We start from the raw sequence: 16,463 nt of genomic DNA, 5'->3' as shown, positions 1-16,463 counted from the left end.
TTCTCTTTAAAAGAAAACTATTTTTCTACCTTATTTTTCTCTTCATAGGTAGCTAAGAAGTGGTGCTTCATCCAAACAGGCCCTCATTGAAACAAAACAGAAAACCGGACTGGGGCTGGCTTCCAGCAGGAAGTGAACCGTTGCAGAGTCCACAGTCCCCCCGCCCTGTGTCCATCAGCTCCTCTAAGCACTTTTGGCAATAGACCTTCTTACCTGTCGGCCTTTAAAGATTTAATTAAATATCTTCAACAGAAACAGTCTGAGGCAAATAAGTGTGAGCAGATATAAGAAATGGAAACCTAAGTCAGGAGAATTTCTTTCTCATTCTATTTGCTTAATTCACAGTTCAGAATTTGCATACAATGTGTACCACTGCAGATCTGTTCTACAGACAAAAATATAGTTACTTGAAATATTGTGCTTAAAGAACTCTAATGTTCTATCATCATTACATTATTTACCAGACACTTTTCTTTTTTTGTTCAGGTTTCAACACAGTTTTATCGGGTGGTTTTGTTTTCTGTGAAATACACCAGAGGTTGGGGGAGGGGACACATTGACTTTACAATATAAGGGTTTTCCACCACTAAGGAAAGGCACGGGGTGGGGCAGGGTAGGGCATATTGGGGATTGGATTCATTTTCCCACCTTCTTTTGCTTTGCTCACATTTCTTTTCTCTCTCAGCAAGTACCGGAGGACATAAACACAAAGAAACAAAAATAGCACGATGAACCTCCAACCAGGCTACTCCCAAGCCTTTCCCCAGGCTGCACCAGGGCTGGGAGGAGCCGGGTAGCCCAGCCCTAGGACACACGGGAGTCTGCTACCATTTTCAAATATCTGCAACTCAATTCTATGTCTTTGCCTTTCTGACAATGACTCACCCAGATATTCCCATCTTGATGGTAGGGTTTCCAATTTCTCCCTGTGTCGCTGTAGAGCAGGCGGTATTGGGTCACCCAGTCTGAGCTGCTGTATCTTCCTTGGGTTGCTATGGCACTGATCTGCTTTCGATTGCCAAAGTCAACCTGAAGCCATTGATAATGGTCACTGTCTGATGGAGACCATCCCCCAGCGCCTGAATAAGGTAGAGACAAGAGGGTGAAATAGGTATTTAATGTTGAAATTCTACAATTGACAATGGATCATTCTGCATCTTTTAATTGCCTTGGTAGTACCATATTTCACAGATACCTTAGGAAGTGTCCTTTAGATGCCACTGGGACTTCAACTAATATTCTTAAAGCTGGGTAACATTGATACTCTAGCCTCCTTATGGTGTAATTATGTGCTCATTTTCTCCTGAGCAAATGTCTTCATAATTCCTCGATTAGGTCTTATTAGTACATGTCAAAGTCTAATTGGCTAAGGGTTGATCAATTTACCATGAATTCTTCAACTAGAAGTCACTAGGAAAAGATATGTAACAATCTATTATCTCCTCGTGTCAGGGTTTATCTTTTAGTAGACCATAAATGAAACAAAAAGCCATTATACACAACTCTACAATATATTTTACTTTAGAAAGTTCAGAGTTCAAAGAATGCTAGTATAGTTCTCAAGATGAGGCCTAATATTGCATTAAGCCCTTGGACTCCTGAGAACTAAGATGTATAGTAAATCAGGCAATACATTTACTAACACTTAAGAGGTAGACAACCGATGACTCTAGATAAACACATTTCTAGGAAAAGAATTTGAGTCACTAAATGAAGTGAAACTTCTTTTGGTAAAATAAAATAAGTGACTGGCAAATAGTAAGAATGCAAAAATTCTTACTCTTTTATTAGAAAAATAACGCTAACATAGATAGAACAAAAAGAGTCCTAATTTATAGCATTATGTAAAATAATTATGGTTGTACATAAATACATTACAGAAAATATGGCATAATGCTTAGTGCTAAGAGGCGATATAATTTTTTGAGTAAGTTTGGTTACTAATGGGAGTAAATAATAGAAAAATATTCAACAGATTATCCAATATACAGTGTATCAAAACATGTGCATCACTTTTCAAATAAGGAATTTAAATGCTGACAATAAAATAATTTATTTTATGAGGAGTATGCTAATAAAGATCATTTTGTAAATCATCACTGGTATATCATTCATTTCATCATGTTTATATGGCTTATTTCTGCTTTCAGCCATGACAGAATAGCTCTCCCACCACAAAAAAATTACAAAACTGACAAAATGTATACAATTCCCCTTTTAAGGGATTGGACAACAGAGAGTATTGGACCCTGATCCATGAGAGAAGATAAACAAATGAGGTGAGCCCTGCCAGCTTCCTGGCTTTCTGCCTGGTTCACTTTCCAGATCATGGCACATGGAAGACTATTCCAAACAGGTACAGCAGCATCACTGAGATGGAGACAGAGCAGAATCCAAGCTCCTGAGGAACCTGGCATTTATAGGACAGAGTACCAGGGAGGGGGCAGCTGTGCAGAGAATGGGCTCTGGAAATGTACATAGGGTCACCAATGAGTCTCAGCAGTTCAGACTCTGAATGAATACTAAGTTGTGTATTTGCAGACCAAGACTCCACTAGACCAGGTAAGGGGAGATCTGAAGTGAACCACGGTCAGAGGCTGCACAGGGCTGTAAGTAGTCTGATTTCAGACTGGACAAGATTGAGAGAACTTGAACAAACCTAGGCATTCAGTAGAGATCTCAGAAAGGGAGTAGAGTAATTTAATCCTAAATAAGGATTCTAATTCTAATCCTACTGTGGACACATCTGAACAAAGGTTGGTAACAAGCATGAAAAAAGATCAATCTGACCCACAAATAAATTAACTCCTCGGTTGAATGAAACTCAACACTCCATTAAGGAAGACCATGAGAGTTTACTTTTCATGAAACTTTCATGAAAACATGAAAGAAACTCAACAAAACAGAATCCATAATGTCCAGTACAAAATTTTTTAAAATATTACTTATTTGGGGAAGCAGTAAAATGTGACTCATAACCAGAGAAAAGTCGGTCAATAGAAATGGACAGAAAAATGACAGATGATGAAATGAGCAGATCAGGACCTTAAAACGGAGATTATAAATTTGTTCCATATTTGAGCAAGAACATATAGATACTGATGAAACCTTAATAGGGAAGAGAAACAACAAAAGAGAGCAAAATGGAAATTTTTGAACTAAAAATTATACCTGAAAATAAAACATTTACTGGATGGGCTTACCAGCAAATTAGAAAACTGAGAAGAAACATTAGTATACTTAAATACAGGTCCATACAAACCCTTCAAACCAAAGCTCAGACAGGGTAAAAAGGCTTAAAAATGAACAATGCTTCAGTAATCTGTAGGATAACATTAAATATCTTACCAATCATGCAAATGGGGTAAGTAAAGCAGAAAGGGTAGAGACTGAGGCAGAAAAAGATACATCTGAAGAAATAATAGTTGAAAAATATGAACCCAAATATCTGAGAAATTCATTGAACGCCAAGCAGGGTAAATACAAAGAAAAACACACCAAGGCACGTCATAAAGAACTGATAAAAAAACAATGTTAAAGAGGAAATCTTAAAACTGTTCAGAGGGCAATAACATCTCAACAATAGCAATGCAAGCCAGTGAACAAGGGAACAACATACCTGAAATGATGAGAAGAAAAAGAAAGTGTCAATGTAAAATCTACATCCAGCAAAAATATCCTTTAAACATGAAAGTAACATAATGATGTTTAGGACAAATGCTGAGAGAATTCATCATCAATAGGTATGCTGTATAAGAAATGCAAAATTTTAGCTTCAAGGAAAATTGGCCATACGGAAATTCACATCCACATGAAGAAATAAATGCTGAAAATGGTAAACATGTCACTAAATATAAAATATTTGTTCATGTTTTAAAATTTCTGTAGAAGATAATTGAGTGTTTAGAACAAAAATAGTAACAGTGAATTAGAGGGTTTATAACAGATGTAGAAGTAAAATGTATGACTACAATAGCACAAAGGGTAGGAAGCAAGAAATAAATATACCGCACTGAGTTCCTTATGCTACATTTGAAGTGATACAGTATTATCTGAAGCATTAAACCCTAGATCAAGGGTTTGCAAACGTTTTCTGTAGGGGGTTAAACACTGAGTATTTTAGGCTTTGCAGACCATGCTACCTCTCTCATAACTACTAAACTCTGCTGTTGTAGCATGAAGCAGCCATAGAAGATCCAGAAACAAGAGTGTGGCTGAGTTCCAATAAAACCTTATTAATAAAGACAGGGGGCTGGCTGGAGGGCTGTAATGTGTCAACCTCTGCCCAAGATCAACTTCTGAAAAGAGAGGACATTTAAAAATCTGTGCATTTTACTATATCTAAATTATACTTCCAAAACATTTTTAAAAGATTTATGTATATAATGTGTGTGTATATATTTAGTCTACATACATGCTTTCTGCAGAAAGTGTGTATAACTACCTCATAACTACTTTCTCCGTCTTCATTCTCCTATTTCTTCAAACCACACTTCTACAAGAATGATGTTTCTAAAATACAAATTAATCATATTTACTCCCAGACCAATATTTTTCAATTGATCCTCATTGCCTCGAGAAATAAATGGCCCACGCCTTCACACACAAAAGACATGCCTGGAACATGCCCTCTACACCTACACAAATCCTCCCTCAACTTATCCTGGGGAATTATTATTTTTTCTTCATGGTTCAGCAAAGAGATCATAAATACATTTTCTTATCCGTTAGATATATAATTCCAAACTTTGGCAAAATTCTATACCCAACTGCACATAAAGTTCTATCTGTGCATTATTAAAAAGGTGACTTGGTCATTGAAGTAAACAAGCAAATATTACCGTGAATAAAATGAGAAAAATATGTGCATTTGATTGATGAAATTTAGAGTATTTCCCCTAACTAGTTTTTCCAAAAAAAAAAAAAGAATCCAGAATAAATTTTCTTAAGTTACCCATTTTTTGCTACATTCCAATTTTTCAATAAGGAAGAAATTAACATACAGCTACTTAATCCCATTTATCTCATTACTATCAAAAAATGAATTTATTGTCAACTTTAAGGGAAGCAAAAAATCTAAAAGCAATGAAAATGTAAGTCAAAACTTATTCCTTAGCAGAAAGATATGTGGAGAGAATAGTGATTAGCCTCAAGGAGAGGGCAAATGTCAGGCTTTCATAAGGAACATGGTGAAAAGATGGATGAGAAGTTTCTTGTTTCTCTTTGATCTCTCTAGCAATTTAATTTGGGGAAGTTGATTACTTTGTTCATTTGGCTTGTGACATGGGTAACCTCTATTGATCCAAGGATTAAGAATGATACCTCTTTCATGACAAAAACCTCAGGAAATGGTATATAAGAGAGCAGAAGGTCTCCCCCAATATATCATGGAGAGTATTAAGAAAGAGGGCAAAAGTGTTCCCAGTGAATATTGTGGTAGCTCAAAGGAACTAACTACCTTTGAGCTTTGAGCTTTGAGTGGAAAGTAGAAGAGGAGGTAAAGGAGGTGGAGATACTGAACATTCATAAACTCTTAGCTTCTAAGATTATCTAAGAATAATTCTTATCTAGAAATAATAGAACCAAATTAGATAACTAATAAATTGTTACAGTGACTTGAAAGATACGTACTTACGTAGAACACCTACTATTCCCTAAACACTAGGAGGCTGTTCCTTCACCCCCTTTTTCTTCCTCTTTCTCTCTCTCTCCCTCTCCCCTTTCACCTCCCTCCACCCCTCCCTCTCTTTCTCTCTCTCTTCTTTTTTTCCTCTCTCTCACATACACACATTTCTCTCCCTCCATATATGTGTGTGTGCATGTGTGCGGGTGAGTGTGTGTGAACTATAAAGATACTAGTGTTTGCATGCTGGATGCCCACCCTACTGGGGTTACTTGAGCAAAGAATTATAATAGAGAACTTGGAGAAATGGATGAAACCAACACTCTAAACTCAGGGATAGCTTATAATTGTGGTAGACATTTCCGCTTTGTAATTTGTAAATTAGAACCTCTGAGAGCAAAGAGAAACTTTGTGTGTGGTTCAAGAGAGGACCTGGAGTTTCTTTTCCAGTGATAAATGGCTCCTGTATAAACCTGATGCCGAAGCAGATGGTTATAACACCACCAGAGAATACAAGCCTCGATTCTAACTTAACAGAAAAAGGTAGAAAAACATTCAATTAAGGGTAGAACTACCTTTAATGACTGGTTGAGAAATATGTATCAGATGAAAAGAATAAATTGAAAAGGAGACTTGCAGGCCAGATAGCATTATGAGTTCTATCTGAAGTAGAATAAATATGCTTCAACCAAGTATAGACACTTGTTGATTGGAAGTAGCCAGAAAAGAGAGCCATGGCCGTTAATTAATGTCTGTCATGAGCTAGAGAAGGGAAAACGGCCATGCCACCATCATTCCTAAAACATGGAATAAACTAATAAAATAATTCTAAAATAAAAGAGTGTAAAAGTTAATTTTGAAACAAAATAGAAGAAAAAAGATGTGATTTTATCAGAGTATAGGAAATTACCTCCAGAGACAAATTAGGACATAAGGAGAGAAGCATAGCTGCTTTAACTTTTTGAAACATTCAGATTATATCTCAAAGGACTGGTTTTACTCAAAAATGTAACATTAGCTTCCTTGAATATTTATCAAAGGAGCTGCCAGAAAAGTAAAGGTAGCTAAAAACAAACAAAAAACAATAACACCCCCTCCAAAAAACAAACAACATAAAATTTCAAGACAAAGGACGTAGAAAAACAATAAACAAGAAGGCTCTTCTTCAAAATCAAGTGTGTGGATTATGAACATTTAAAATAAAAGGGAAATGGTCTGGGGGTTGGTGATACTGAGGGTGGTGTTGGTGGGTTATAAGGATTTCCTGTTTTGATCACATTTTTTTTTAAATAGGAGACAGTAAATTTCATCACTGTACCTCCAAGTTAACTTTAGCAAAGCATTTGGCAATATCTCTGATAAGTATAAAAAAGTAAAATGTGGTCTGGGACATAGCAGTTTTAGGTAAGTTCAAAAATGGTTAATAATTATGCCCCAAATATGTTGATTAAGGACTGTGTCAACTTGAAGCTAGGTCCTAATGGTATGCCACAGGCTTTCGCTCTGTATACTGTCATTTTTAATATTTTTAATATCTAAGACATGGAAGACATGCTCATGAAATTTGTCAGTTACATAAAGCTAGAAAAGAGACCTAATACGGTAACTAGCTGGATTATGATGTTAAATGTTTGACTGGCTGGAAGTCTGAGCTTCTCCTAGCAAAATTTGTTTTAACGTCAATGATAACCTAAAATGCCCATTTTGAACAAATGCATTATCAACTTCATTATTAAGGTGCATAATGCTTAGAAATAATTATGCAAACTTAATTTACTTTATGGGTAATGCAGTGTTAAAATTACGGCATCTAACTATGATACTATATTTGCAGTACTGCATTCAAACATTTTGATACATTTTAATTAAGGCTTTACACATAAATAGAAAAAGAAATCACAAGCATCTAGTATTAGGAATTATCACAAAATGAACATAACCATATAATCACCACCTAGATCTATAAGGAGACCATTGCCAGCGACACAGACGTTCTCATTGTGTCCTTTTCCGAACATGGTCACCTCTCTCCTCCCCACTGAACTGCCCCAGAGATTCATCCATGGCATTGTGTTTAGCAGTAGACTCTTCATTTTCTTTGCTGCCTAATACTACATTGTGTAATGTACTGCTCTTTATTGATCCATTATTCTAGGGTAGTGTTAAACATGTTTATATCTCCAGTTTGGAGCTGTTATGAATAATAATACAGCCATCAACATTTGTGTTCATGTTTTTCAGCACCTCTTTGTGCTTTTCTGTTGGGTATATGCCCAGGAGTGGAATTATGTGTCCAAAAATGTTTGCATTTTTAAAATTGAGTCTATTTTGCTAACAATTTTCCAAAGTAGTTGAACTGATTTTTATCCCCCTTGCCCAATGCACTCCAGTAGTGTCACAAGTGTTTCTGCTGTTCCACATCTTTGCCAAAACTTGGCATAGTTAGCCTTCTTTTTTGTTGTTGTTGTGTCTTAAATTTAGTTTAGACATTCTGGCTCATTGCAGGTTTACTTTGCATTTTCTTGATAACTACCTTCATTCTGTTGATACCAAGACTTATTATAAAACTACTGTACATTAAGACAAAATTTTATGCGTGCAAGGATAGACAAATAGGCCAAATAAACAAAATATAGATCCCTGAAACAAAACTGCATGTATACATGTGTATATCAGCACTTAATTTGTGACAAAGGTAGCATAGGAAAATAGAGAAAGAAGGTATTTTTTCAATACTATATTCAGGGTCAACTGGATATCCACATGAAAAAAAGGGAAATGTAGCCCTGCCTCATACTATACTGAGATCAAGCTAAAAATGTTTAGATTTAATTGTGAAAAGTAGAACACTGAAGCATGTAGAAGATTAATTAAGAGAATAACATTATATTCTTGGGGTTGGGAAAGATTTCTTAAACAGGACTCAAAAGCACTAGCTATATAGGAAAAGATGGATAAATTGGATTATGTTAAAATTAGAGATTATTATCAAAAGACATTAATAAGAGGGTGAAATGGCTAACACGGATTGGGGGAAGGTATTTCCAAACATATAAGAAGGAAAATGCTCATATCCAAAGTGTATAAACAAGTCCCACAAATCAATAAGACACATTCAGACAACCCAATTTTAAACATGGGCAAGGAACCTTAACAGGCAGTTCACAGAAAAGGACAATAGGCTATAAAACATCTAAAAGGTGCTCAACCTCATGGGCTTGACATGTTCAAAAAATTAAAAAACTAAGAATGTTCAAAGAGAGTACCTACAATGCTAAGAGGACTTAATCTTACAATATTGCTTTGAAGGGACCAAAGACGCTTATGCTTTGTAACAGAAAAGGAAGGAATAACTTAATTTCCAACTTCTACTATCTAAAAGACTAGAGATGTAAAGTTTCCCAGTGATGTAACAACACAAAACATTCCAAAAGTATATATGCTTTATGTATAAAAATTATTTACTTTTAACTCATCTTCTTGAAATTAATATTTTGCTTAAACTAAATGAAGATTTTACCTTTTAACTTAATACTCTCAATTATATTTGTCTGTCCACAGATTACTCATTATACCATAAATTCTTTTCATTTTGGAATTTGACCAAGGAAGAAAAGTGGGGACTTCCCTGGTGGCACAGTTAAGAATCCGCCTGCCAATTCAGGGGACACGGGTTCGAGCCCTGGTCCGGGAAGATCCCACATGCCGCGGAGCAACTAAGCTCGTGCGCCACAACTACTGAGCCTGCGCTCTAGAGCCCGCGAGCCACAACCACTGAAGCCCGCATGCCTAGAGCCCGTGCTCCGCAACTAGAGAAGCCACCACAATGAGAAGCCCGCGCGCTGCAACAAAGAATAGCCCTCGCTTGCCGCAATTAGAGAAAGCCCATGTGCAGCAACGAAGACACAACACAGCCAAAAATTTAAAAAAAAAAAAAAAAAGAAAATTGAATATCAAACTGATTTTAAGAAATCTGAAACAAATACTTTGCTGGGAGAACAAGTTTCCTTATTAAATATGATTGTTCCTTCAAGCGTCCAGCATACTACACTAAGAAAATTTGCAGGGACGTCTCTTTACAACGTTGAAAATATCCAGATATGAATTGCATCATTAGAATCAGTAAATTTCTTGCAATTAGGAAAGATTAAAAGCAAATTCATCTATTAGGCCTCTGTTTACATATTCATCACTTCAGAGGCTGTATCTAAGCTGCAAGAAATAGACACTGCAGGGCAAGTTTGGTTTCATGTACTTTTCAAAAATATAAAATATTTTCAGGGAATTTTATAGGGCAATTATATGTTAAGATCTCTGATTTAAGAATATCAATTTGTTTTTGAAAATGTCAGTTTTTACCTTAGGATTGTGCTGTACGAGAAAAGAAAAATTAAACCTACACATAAGAACTGTACAGCCGCATAAACTGCATTAAGGCTAGATAGGAGTTGAAACTAATGTGAACCCTTTACAAAGTTTGATCAGCTTTGAAGTTTGAAGCTTGAAGTTTGAAGACACAGAGCAATTTCCATTCTCATCACAAAGAGTAAATCTGCACAGGAGGTAGGCCTGGGCCAGGATGTAAAAGTGAAACTTGTACACAAGTCTAATGAAAAATAAGAATTACATTTGATTAGAAAATCTTGAACCATAATATGACCATAATTTTTAAATTTACTTACCAAATAGTGTAAATGATGTATGATCTTATTTTTTAAATGTCCTGGAAATACTATGACTGGGAGAAAACAGACTCTTTGTGTGTGTTATTTCAGGTGATGGTATTAGGAAAGGAAAGTTAAAGTTATAAATAGTCAGATTTCAATGTAACAATTTTTAAGACATCAAAATAACACCAACAGTAGAATGGATTATCACAAGAAGTAGTGACCTTTCCATTAACGGGGATACTCAAGTGAAAGCTGCATAATAAGTATCTCTTTATAGGGGAATTTTACATAGGCAGGGAGATTAGACTCAATGTCCATTAATTTCATTTACAAAGAAAGTTGAAATGAAATACAAACTATTATGTTGAATTTTTTATCAAGTTGTTTTAAATTTCTTACTGCCTTTAAACTAACAGTTATGATCCAAGCTTTGGTTGATCTATTTTATTAACATCAGGGGAGATGTTACTTATACCATTGCTAAGTAACATTTGACTATATATAACTTTTATTATTAAAAAGAATCTGGTCATTTCCATTTTTACTATGAATAATTCTCCTGGTTCACTCATTCAGCAATTATTTACAGAGCACTTCTATATGCCGGCCGTTAAGAATTTTAAAAAATAATTTTTCAATAAGCAATTTTTACTTGACTTTTTTTATACTTGAGGATACAATCTATTTATTTGGAAAATGTACAAGAATATTCTTTATTGAATAAGCATTTTATTACTGGGAAAACCAGATACCTAATATACTTTTAATGTGCATAGAAATGAGGTCTCGTTTGAAAAAAATAAAGGTAAATTAAAATACCACAAAGTCAGGGTCAGTGAAGTCATGTTTCTTCTTTGCACCTGCTAGGAAGCTGCTATTTGATCCTCACCTGTAAGAAATGCTGAAGAACCCTTGTATTGATACATGTGGGCAAGGGGTCAATTTTATGTTAGTAAATCTACTGTTTACTTCATCTCTGGTAAGCATTCCTATTAAAGTCTACGGAATTTTGAAAACAACATGATTAATTAGAAACGATTTGCCAACCGGTCAAATGCACATTCGCTGGCATCGTACAGAAAATGTCATCATTCCCAAGATGTTATTCTTTGTGATAAGAAAAGTAAAAACACTGTTCTCTGTGCAGCTCGCAAAAAATTGTTTGGTGGAGGCGAAGGAGATAAGTTTATAGGTTAAAAAGGGCTTCAGAGCTCAAACATGCATCTTTAGGTTATCAAATATATCTGACCTCTATTTACAGGGAAGACTGAAAGACGGATATAGCTGCAGAAATCAATTAAGTCATGCAACTCCAAACAAATCCTGAACGAGTGCATAAGTAAACTCAGGATAACCAACTTTTTCAAGTCAAGGATTGAGTTTTATTTATCATTTAGTAACCACCGCCAAGTATGGTTCCCTAGACACAAGAATAAAGACACTCAATAAATACATGTTAAATAAATGAATGCAAGAATTAATTAAATTATAAGTGAATATATGAATGGACTAACTGATAAATAAATGACACTCTGGAAGTAAAAGCCCTGAAACAAGAGGGCAAAAATCTTGGGCCCAAGGATCTATGCAAGAAACGCATAGATCATGAAAGACATATATAAATGGATCTGTAATAAAAAAATTTTTGAATAATACTAGTGATTTACATTGTATTTTCGATGAAGAGGGATGGGAATTTTTGCCATTGCACTCACTATATTTATTCTAGATATTATTCTTTTTTTATATAAAAGCTAATTTATTAAACCTTTGTCCACAAAGATGAACATACCTGTATAGCAAGCTTATATGAAGAATGAAGTTACAAAAAAGTAAAAGTGTTATTAAAACTGATGCATGTAAATCACTTACAAAAATACCCGAAATGGGATAAAGCTGCTCATCCCTGATTTTTCTCATTTGGTTCACATAGTTGAAATATGAACTTTAAATGGTTATTTAAATATTAGCGTATTCTCACTCAAGAATATGTGTTTCTTCATTAAAAATATATCATTTGGTTGCTGTTATCAATTAAATCTTCATAAATTAAATCTTTAGCCACTATGTTTAAAAGGGCCTTAGACTGTATCAAAACTCTAGCACTCAAAGTGGACAAAACTAGGAATGGAGTAGTTGTCTAGAATTCCACTTTAGCAAGTTTTGCTTGGTCTACAGTTATTCCTTATGCATTAGCACGGCCCAACATGGCAGGAAGCAATCAGCCAACAGGGTTCAGGAGAGTGAGTGGACAGTGTATTTTGTTGAGCTGGAAATGAGCAAGGACCTTCTCAGTTGTTCCACGAGGGATGGGGGATCTTGGCATTGGTCTGCTCCAGAGGTACCCAGGAGACTTGACTGAGAGGATGCACAATTCAAGGTGAAAGTTTAAAGAATTCAGATGTAACTCATCACAGTAGGAAATTCCTTTAAGTTCTGTAGCAGCTTTTAGCTAAGTGGCTAAAATTAAGTGAATTTCAAAATGGATTCTCGTGTATATCATAAAAACCTAGGCTCCAGCTAGAATTTTGTACAAAATAAGGCTTGGCTATTTATTATTGTTTCCTTCACTTAAGAAAGAATAAAGGCCAGAGACACATTTACAAAATGGAAATATTCTCACAGTTAACTAAATATAGCTTATTGTTTATTAACAAAATAATTCAGGATGCAAATAATATCTCCCTGCCATCTGCGTCAGGGATCTCTTTATTGAAGCCTCATTATTTTCTGGGGCAGAGGCTTTGCCATACAAGAGATCACTGGAAGAAATGCAGAATTGCAAAAGGAAATGCACATACTGCCTGTGCATTAACAAAATCTGTTATCGTGCATGCAATCGTGTCAATGACAGATGCAAATAATATATGCAGGATTGTATGCAAAATTGTCTGTGGTGGGTACAGTGACAGTCAACTGATGGATGCAAATTTTATACGTACGATGATGCTCGCACAATGCAAAGCTGTTCTATGCAACGATACAAGGGAAATATCTTATTGTATATGCAATGATTTTTAAGCTAGGTCCACATGAAAGTACAGAAAGATGAGGCCATTTTCCACTGACATATCATGATAATTGAGACAGATATTTCTGCTGACTTGAAGTGGAAAATTGACTTATATCTCCACTTTTCAAATTTGTATACTCAGGCTCAGACTAGGATGGAGCATTTCCAAATGTTTGAAAACATAGGTTATAGAGACTTTCTCTGCTAAAGTAGTATTTTTTTAGAGAGAAGATGCAAAGGGATTATGCTCAAGATCAATATAGTTAAGTACAGTAAACATGTCCTTTAGATCAAATTCAAATGTATTTTATGAGTTCTCTGATCTTCCCCATAACTCATGCATAATAAGTGCCTTCCTCTTCTTAGGTCAGCACTTTCTGTGCATAATTTTTATTTCAATCCTAACCTCAGTTCCTGGATGGCAGCAGTCATTATGTCGTTCCCAATTCATGCTTAGAATTCTTTTTATCCTTATGAAGGGGTACAGTACCATAACAGGCTTTTTCAGTAAATATCTACTGTAACTACAGAATCTGTTTTAGTAAAGATTTTTGGCATTCATATACCTGGCAACACAAAACTCTCACCAAAAATGTAGTGGGTGTATTTTGATATAAAGAGAAAATATTAATAGTAGTTCCATCTCCCTAGGCACTGAATGAGTAGGGAAACAACACTAGGAGAGAGATATATAACAAATGGGCCTTGGAAATACAGTTGCTTTTAGTAAAATCTTCAATAGATGTTACCTTCGTATACATAAAGGTATCAATTTTCCTTGCAAAGAACTTCCTTAATGGGTTTTTCCATAGGGCAAGCTTGAAATTGGCTGTTCTAGCAGTGGAACAGAATGGCAATTTAGAGAAAAAAGTAAAAAAAACATATCAAAACAAAACAGGACCAAAATGTTTTATACATCTTTACAGGATTAACATGTTCTGCTTTCAGGAAAAATGTCTCACATCTTCATGACCACCAAATCACTAATTTTGACTCTTCAAAATAGAATTATATCTATAGTCTGAGATTGAGGCAATATAGTATAACAGAAAGCCTACTGGAGTAGAATCAGGAAGAAATGGGTCCCTTTGTACTGCTATAATAAGAACACCACAGATTGGGTGTTTTCATAATTCTGGAGGCTGGCAAGCCCAAAATCAAGGCATTGGCAGATTCCGTGTCTGGAGAGAGCCACCTTCTTGGGTCATAGATGGCCAACTTCTCCCTATGTCCTCATGTGGTAGAAGAGGTGAGGGCTCTCTCACTGGGGACTCTTTCATAAGGGCAATACCGTCATCATGATGGCACCACCCTCATGACCTAAGCACCTCCTAAAGGTCCCACCTCCAAATATCATCACAATGGAGGTTAGGTTTCAACACATGAATTATAGGGGAACACAAATATTCAGTCTGTGGCAGGTTCCAAACCTAGTTACAAAATAAATTTGTGTTACCAAATGTAAAATAGAGAGCTAGTGGGAAGCAGCTGCATAGCACAGGGAGATCAACTCGGTGCTTTGTGACCACCTAGAGGGGTGGGATAGGGAGGGTGGGAGGGAGACGCAAGAGGAAAGAGATATGGGGATATATTTATATGTATAGCTGATTCACTTTGTTATAAAGCAGAAACTAACACACTGCTGTAAAGCAGTTATACTCCAATAAAGATCTTAAAAAGAGAAAAAAGTTTGTGTTGCCATATGGAATATGGTGTCCGAATGATAAGCGTCAACATTTTGATTCATCCATGGTAAAGATTCAAAGAAAAGTCATAATAGTATTTGATGAGGAACTTTGTAACAAGAAGACATAATATTTTTGGCATAAGTGCTTTGATAAGTAATGTTCTCATGATTTTGTTAGCCATCTCATTCACAAAGCATTGCCTTAGAAAAACACCTAAAACCCAATGATTGTAGGAGTCAAGCAATGAGCAGTATGAGAGACAAGTGCAGGTGAGACAAATAACTAATGTAAGTTTAAAACCCATTTCCTTTTTTTTCCTGTTTTGTCTATTTTTCTTTATATTTACTGACATACAACAACAGAGGAGCAAGAAATAAAGGCACTGAATTGCTAACTAGACAGTTGTTGATTAATTCCTCAATAACATGATCTTCAACTTTGTGATAACCACAGAGCTTATAAAAAACAGCTGTAGGAAATATTCATATTTTAAGGTACCAATGAACACCAGCTTTGTATTAACAAATATACCAATATAAAGAAAAACAACCCACAACTCACCAGCCTGAGGGTAACTGACCTCATATTTATACTATACATCTTCTCTTGTAATTCAGAAAGCATAAGACGCTCTGAATTTCTCATGAACACTGCTTGTAATACCTAACAACTTCCGATCAAATTACAACGGTAACTTTGTTTTATGTTGGAAACAAAATACCACTATGACTGGTACATGAAGAACAAATTGTAAGGGAGTACAGAGGCTAAGAGAAGAAGTAAAAAAAAATCACAGGTGACTTGGTGTTTAAGGCCCTCTTGGCAGTGGGTGTACAGTGAAGTAGATGGATGGGAGGACTTAGAAAACATGCTGCTGGGCTGGACTTTATGGTGAGGGCTAATGGTGGCAATGGTAAGGGAAAAGAAGAATCAAGAATGTGTGGCCAAAAATAAATTAAAAAGAAAAATAAAAAAGAATGGCTTCCAGATATTTTGGCTTAAGGGAATTAGAGTGTGTTTGGTGTCTATTCCCAACATTAAAAAAATATATAATAAACTAAAACCTATTGGAGAAACAGATTTGGGGAAGGAAATCAGGAGTTGTGTTTCAGCTTTAAGTTTCAGATGTCTACTAGACATTCAAGTCAAGATTCCAAGTAGGTTGTAAATATGCGTCTGGATCTCAGGAAGAAGTCAGGGATTAGGATATAAATATATAAGCCATCGGTATATGGATGATATTTAAAGATGACATTAAAATGAGATGATCCAGTGAGAGAAGTGGGCAGGCTCAAGAACCTAAGAGGACATGCCAAGGCTTGATAACTATTTAGAGCAAAAGGAAAAGGAAATCCAAGTGAGGTAGGAAGAAAACGAGGAGAGTATGGTGCCATGGAAAACCAAGCATAAAAGCTTCTCTAGAAAGAGGAAGTGGTCAACCATGTTATTTTTCGAGGCAATGTGGCAAC

The 16,463-nt window shown here is 35.6% G+C and overlaps 1 protein-coding gene across 1 annotated transcript in view; it reads right to left on the bottom strand.

The window, feature by feature from the left end:
* The window catches only part of CNTNAP2 (contactin associated protein 2), a 2,003,631-nt gene that overhangs the window by 1,357,179 nt on the left and 629,989 nt on the right, over nucleotides 1-16,463 (bottom strand). Inside the window, exon 4 of the mRNA XM_024742848.1 lies at nucleotides 886-1,079. Within this exon, the coding sequence (XP_024598616.1) occupies nucleotides 886-1,079 (194 nt within the window). The remainder of the gene's footprint in view (nucleotides 1-885; nucleotides 1,080-16,463) is intronic.

This window comes from Neophocaena asiaeorientalis, unplaced genomic scaffold (genome assembly GCF_003031525.2).
Source record: "Neophocaena asiaeorientalis asiaeorientalis breed wild unplaced genomic scaffold, Neophocaena_asiaeorientalis_V1.1 scaffold798, whole genome shotgun sequence".
Taxonomy (NCBI): Eukaryota; Metazoa; Chordata; class Mammalia; order Artiodactyla; family Phocoenidae; genus Neophocaena; species Neophocaena asiaeorientalis.
This window is presented reverse-complemented; position numbering and strand designations above follow the sequence as displayed.